The sequence below is a fragment of the Syngnathus floridae genome, chromosome 14 (genome assembly GCF_059516105.1).
Source record: "Syngnathus floridae isolate MCC-2025c chromosome 14, RoL_Sflo_1.0, whole genome shotgun sequence".
Taxonomy (NCBI): domain Eukaryota; kingdom Metazoa; phylum Chordata; class Actinopteri; order Syngnathiformes; family Syngnathidae; genus Syngnathus; species Syngnathus floridae.
The window spans coordinates 10,567,093-10,573,545 of record NC_142426.1 but is presented as its reverse complement, the minus strand read 5'-3'; the positions used below and the strand labels follow the sequence as shown (position 1 = coordinate 10,573,545).

Genomic DNA, 6,453 nt, shown 5'->3' with positions numbered 1-6,453 from the left:
ATACATAGGTGCATTTTTTCCTACTAGCTAAACCACAATTATAATTATAATTAATTATAACAGTGCACTTCAAGCCTTATGAAGCCAATCAATTTAATCAATCATTTGATGGTAAGTATGGAAATCAAGTTTTATTGCTGGTGAGAAAAGTATCACGTATGAGCTTTTATTAAATTTCACAAAAATATCTGTACTTGAACACATTTGTGCATGTCTGACCGTGTTACATTTGTGTATGGGTGGGTGTGTTGTACACTGGATATGTTCATAGATGCACTTTGAGCTGACGAATGTCGACAGCTGCCTTACTATTTTACAGAGTGACGTGTTGATGGGTGAAAAGGGCCCAAGCAGGAATGTGAAACGCTTGGCAGATTCTCTCCCTGCTGGGTCCTAGGAGAATGGATTTATTTCTATCAGCCTCTCTATTGATCTGCTTTATCTGTACGTGGGTTCGTTAAGGCCTGTCACAAAGCTTCCAGTTAGTAACTGACAACAGGGAAATAAATGCAGCATCTGTATTTTCTTATTTGGACTTGTTCAGTGTTGGTGTTGTGCACGGAAAATTTAGTCAAAGTATTAGCTACGGTATGTTACACCTTTTTAGATGCATGCATATAATTTGCTTATTTTTTACGTGTTGGAGCTCAGTGATCTAAATAGAGTCGCTGGTGGTGTTGTTGATTTTACTCCAGGCAACAACAACAACAAACATCACACATTAGAGTTGTGATTTCATAATGCGGGAGGAAGCTCAAGTATGCAAACCGAAGCAAGCATGGGGATAGTATGCAATCTCTAAACCGGTGTTTCTCAAACGGGCTAATTCTGGTGGTACCCCAAATAATCATTGCTTTTACAGATTAGTTGTATTTATCATAATTTTTTAGTACAATACATTTGCATGTGATCTTTTTATTTTGACGCTAAAACACTTAAATATGTACACCCACAGTAAATTTGAAGGTGTTTTGGAGTATCTGCATAGTATTGCATACAGATAAAGATGACACTTTGAATTTTTCTCCTCAACAGTTAGAAGCGAGTGCCTCTGAATAATGGTTTGAATATACACAAGATCAATATTATTGTATTTATTTATCAAAACATTTGCCAGGAAAATGAATGTAGGATCATTCTGGATCATCTCCTACTGGTGGGACATGCCTGGAACAGCTCACCAGAGAGGCGTCGAGAAGGCATCCTAATAAGATGCCAGAGCCACTGGTCAACATTTTTTGCAGTTGCCACTGACCTCCAATGGCATACTGAAAGATAGCTGTTCAATGCTTATATGGTAATAATGCTTCAACCTTAACCTCTATAACTATTTTTTAATCTGTATATTATTTACCATACATATACCAATTTGCATATTTATTTTTTCTATATTTATTGTTTTATTTGTGTAATCATAATACATTTAAAATCACCTACCTGGTCTATGTTCACAGATATTATAAAATAAAAATAGTTAGATAAAGGTTGGTCAGCCAGTTACTTCAGTGTATACTAGGTCTTTGTTTTTTTTCATGTCCCTTGAGGAAATAGGCATAAATTTCCTAACAACTTGTCATAGTAATTTTTTCAGCTGTAATATATCAACATAATAAATTGCACATTTGTTTTATTGTTCATTGAAAGCTTTAATTTGTGATTTTTATTTGCAGATAAATATGTCTTTTGGACTGGTGATGGCATGATCAGTTATCAAGTGGAGCTAGATGTGTATTTTGAAAGTATTGAGAGGTGACAAGAAAAGAAAATATTTGAGATGAAGAAAGTGTTTGAGATGCCTTTTTTGTTCGCATGATTGTTCGAAATTTATTATTCTTGTTTACTTGCCTTGTTTGCAATTTTTGATTCACAATATTGTTTAAGTGTTTGTATTATGTTTTTATTTATTTTTTTACAATTTTTGTTTCCAGTTTGCTTGTACTTTAGTGTTTGTGGAGTTTAAGATCAGGGGATGTTTGAGAATATTTGTCATTTTTCACACGTCCTGAGTATTGTTAGTCACCTAAATGTTGAACAGAGGCTGTGATGTACCCAAGTCAAATTCCTTGTTGGCACGCTCAAACATGGTGAATAAAAATTCTTGAATCTTGTGTGATTTGAACTTCAGGGCCAGAATACAAAGCAGTGTAGACTTCCAAATTCTAACTATCAAAGAATCCTCAAGCCAGAAAAGAAAAGGTGTGTGGGGGGGCGGGGGGTATCGATTGTCTTTCTGGTGGTTTTGTCAATAAAATCCAGATTATTACATATAATAAAATAATTGATAGTTAGATCATATTTGAGGACTCCAAAAATAGTATAATCACTGAAATTGCATTGCATTTAGGAAAATGAACAAAAAGACTAGATGCGTAACAATTTGGAAGCATATATTTAACTGATTCTTCTGAAACCTGTTAGCTGTACATTACATAAAATCATGGTCTTTCCATACAATCTGGTTTTAAGGTAAAAGGCTTGTCATAGCCCATAAGATGGTTGTAATCCTGAGGGAGAAGAAACAAGTCAGGGTTCACTAGCAGCCCTGTGTTGTTGGCATAGAAGGTGGTGAACATCTTGCTGACAGCTGGTATAGTGACCTGCTCCTGGTGAAAAACTGTCCTTTGCTCCGTGAGGAAAACACTGTAGGTGACCGCAGTATAAGTATCCCGGTCTGGGTTGTGGTACAAACGGATTACGTAACCCTTGGTAATGAAGTGGAGGAGCACAGGGGTAAGGAAGGTAAAGAAGCCGATAATACCGCAGAAAGCCACTTGCAGGGCAAGACCCTGGACTCCTAGTCCAGTTTTCAAGAAGATCTGTGGCATGAGACAGAGACTGGCTCCACTTGTGCTGTAAGAGAATAATTTCACCCCTGATACGAGACAAAGAGAAACAGAAGAAAAATACTTACGTTAGACCTCGGCGCCTACTCGCTGGACCACATTTACTCCGACAAACACAAAGTTCGAATGTCTCAAATTTGTTTAATTCTCCCCACCCCTGGTTGACAATCACTACCGGTATCACAAATGCATATATATTTTTTTAAGTTGGGTGATTACAGCATCTGAAAATATCACTGGTGTTGTGAACACAACATTTATTTAGCAACTATTTTTCCTCGGTCGTCACTTGCAGGTTAACTCAAGGGTAATATAAAGCAACTCACCAAGAACCGCAGTTCTCAAACTGCCTGTGTAAATCAGATTCCCATCATCTGATTGGGTCCCAGTAGTTAGAAAAGACGCTGGAGTGTGAGACTGTGTCTGCCCAAAAAAAAAAAAAAACATGACTATTTATTATTCATCATTCCTTTACTATATTGTATGTCCTTGTTAACCCATATCATATCCATCCATCCATGTGTATTTTTATTAAAGTTAATAATATTCTACAGTGTATATATACTGTATCTTATAAAATACGTTAACATTTTAGACTCAAGCAGAAGGTCCATCACGACCTTAAATTCAGAATGAATCCTTGACATATCGAACTCGGTACCTTATATTTCAGATTAAGCGATGACCTTCTGACGGCATGGAGATGGTTGATCCTCGGTCGGCCGAAATTAGACACACGCCACAGGGCTTCACGTCGAGTGGCAGAAATGCATGTTGTACTGATCGAATCAGTAATGAAACAAACTCGCGGCCTTAACATTCTATTAAGAGAATAAAGCATGTTTTCCTTGTAAATGACACCTAGATATTAATTTAATAAAGGAAGCCCCGAGTACTAAAGTCAACTTCCGCCTTTTTCTTCTTCTACGCAAAATCTCTTCTTCGCTTTTCCAACAGATGAACGACGTCACGTCGAGCGCCTACTAGAGCATCGATATATATCCGCTAGACAGTCTCATAATTTACTTTGACAAATAAATATTTACACCTATTTATAATGGAATGTTATAATATTTCAAAGAGAAAGTGAAACAGTCAACAGCACAGGTGTCAAACTCAAGGCCCGGGGGCCAGATACGGCCCGCCACATCATTTTATGTGGCCCGCAAAGACAAATTGTGTATCACATTCGTGTCATTACTAGAATCACAAGTTGTCTTCACTTTAAATGTTATCTTTTTTTTTTAAATATTTGACCAGTTTTTACTCGTCTGATTTGAAAACAAGTTATTTGTCAGTTTATTTTGTAGCTTTAACTGTATGAGGCAGGGGTGTCGCACTCCAGTCCTCGTGGGCCGCATTCCAACATGTTTTCCAAGATTCCCTCGTTAAGTGCACCTGCGTGAAAAGTTAGGCTCCTGCAGACCATGAAAATGAACTGATCTTTTCACTCAGGTGTGTTTAACGAGGGTAACTTGGAAAACATATTGGAACGCGGCCCCCGACGACTGGAGGTCGACACCCCTGGAAGCTAGGGTTAGGGTTTCAAACAACTCGTCTGATTTGAAAACAAGTTATTTGTCAGTTTGTTTTGTAGCTTTTACTGTATATAATATGAGGTGCTCATACATTTATTTGGGTAGACATTCATAATGGCCCTCCAAAAGAAGCTATGACTACAATGCAAAGGTCCATGCAGTGTGTTTTACAAAGGGGGTGTAAATAACACATTATTATATTGATTGTCTTATGTGTCCTATTTCATACAGCATTTGATACAAAACCATCTGGAAACAAGCCGAGGTCTCTGCATAGTTTTTTTGTTTATTTTTCACAGTTGCATATTAATTGTGCTTACAACAATACATAATTGAAATTTGACATGATACTGACGGAAATATCACCAAGTGCATTGTAATTGATTAGGAAATATGAAAAAAATCTACGTTTAGATTTTTAGCAGTAACAATAAAGACTTTTTTATTTTTATTTTTGTTTTGTTTTGCTACCTCAGGTTGACTTTCCTTTTAAACCACTATCACTCATTAAGACAAACATAAGTGCAGCATCAAATCAATATTAAGCATTCACGCTTCATATTGCAAATTTCTTGTGTTCATTATCAAATAGGGTTTCAAAATTTGGGGAATTAAAAAAAATGGATATTAACATAATAAATATGTGAGAATGTATTAGACTTTATGAGAATAAACTGAAAATTGGTAATACAAACCAGGAACGTGTAGAACTGAAGTTATTGATTGTACTGAAGAGGACTTTAAAGTTAGCATTTCTGGAATTAAAGTCAGTATGTTTGACAGCAAAGTTTTTTTTTTTTTTTTTACTTTAGGCTTGGTGGGTTACACATTACCATAGAAAGTTGAAGTCACACGATCAAGATACTATACAAGAAACAACTGAGTGAACACATTAGCTATATTACATTTTTTTATGTGGTAGTAGTAGCTAAAAAACAACAACAACAACAAAAACAAAAAGAACTGAACTTTACATATTTCAATTCTTTGGAATTGTAATTGGACCTACTCTTTTTGGTATAGAGTTGTGCCCAATACATTGTATATTCATCATTCCAATCAGAATTTGTAAACAACTTGACAGTGTCACACAATTAAAATTAGACCGTAAAAAACTCCAAACATACACTCACTGTGCTCACATTATACTTAATAATCATTTAATATTTTTGCATCACGGCCTGGCTTATCATATAAACATATAAAAGGCAGTTTCATTCTTGGTCCATTCCAAAGCTTCAAATCCTTTCAAGCAAGCGATGGATGATGGGAAGAAAATGAGCAAACCAAAGGGAGGTTTGGAAAAGGGTTTAATGAAAGTTTTGTTATTGTGGGAAAATGATAATGTCACATTTAAATTGTAATTCAAAAAGAAAAGAACTGAAAAATAAAGAAAAAATTACAACAGTTAAATGAAATTTAAGTGCATTGAGCATGTGCCAAACAGTATTGCCTAGATTTGATCGCAATTGTGCATAACAGGCAAGCAGATCCGAATACAATACAAACAAGAATACAAATACTATCGAATTGCTCATGGACTTAATAAAATAATACATATTTTGAAACATTTAACAAAAATGGTCCATCCAACCACTTACTTCTATATATTGCAAAATTTTGGGGGTAAAACTCTGTTGCACCATTTGAAATGGAACTGAAAATATCTATCGGCAAAACATGCCTTCCACGATCTAACCATAAAAAAATAACTTTACTTCAAACAATTATTAAACGTGAGGAAAATAGTGCCATCAGGTGTGATAGAATATTTGTATATTATTATTTTTTTAGCTAAACCTGCCAAACAAATCATGCATGTGACTCCCTGCTGAAAGGTGCCAAATATCACAACTACAACAAATTAATATATAGTAATACAAGTCTGCATTATACATCTATATTCAACATATAAATCCTGATATATAAGAATAATATCAGTGCTGCAATGATATTTTTGCGTGCAATACTGTTTTAGGATGTTGTGTCATAAGTAAACCATCACATGGTTTCTTTTGTGGCCACCGCCACTGTGTGTTGGGTGTGGCTGAATTTCTTGCCACAATTGGGGG

The 6,453-nt window shown here is 35.6% G+C and overlaps 1 protein-coding gene across 1 annotated transcript; it reads right to left on the bottom strand.

The window, feature by feature from the left end:
• Positions 1-2,370: 2,370 nt before the first annotated feature.
• Positions 2,371-3,795, bottom strand: tmem70 (transmembrane protein 70). The gene is made up of 3 exons (XM_088396554.1): positions 3,505-3,795; positions 3,170-3,266; positions 2,371-2,872 (listed from the first exon to the last, which is right to left on the bottom strand). The coding sequence occupies exons 1-3, from the start codon at positions 3,682-3,684 to the stop codon at positions 2,436-2,438; spliced, it is 714 nt and encodes a 237-aa protein (XP_088252680.1). The 5' UTR covers positions 3,685-3,795; the 3' UTR covers positions 2,371-2,435.
• Positions 3,796-6,453: the final 2,658 nt, after the last annotated feature.

What these genes read in the sequence shown, in the direction of transcription:
- tmem70 (XM_088396554.1), bottom strand. Translation starts at nt 3,684, where the DNA reads ATGCTTTATTCTCTTAATAGAATGTTAAGGCCGCGAGTTTGTTTCATT. An exon ending in CGCTTAATCTGAAATATAAG is followed by an intron (nt 3,267 to 3,504) that starts GTACCGAGTTCG and finishes TTTTTTGGGCAG; the next exon opens with ACACAGTCTCACACTCCAGC. An exon ending in TTTGAGAACTGCGGTTCTTG is followed by an intron (nt 2,873 to 3,169) that starts GTGAGTTGCTTT and finishes GTCTCGTATCAG; the next exon opens with GGGTGAAATTATTCTCTTAC.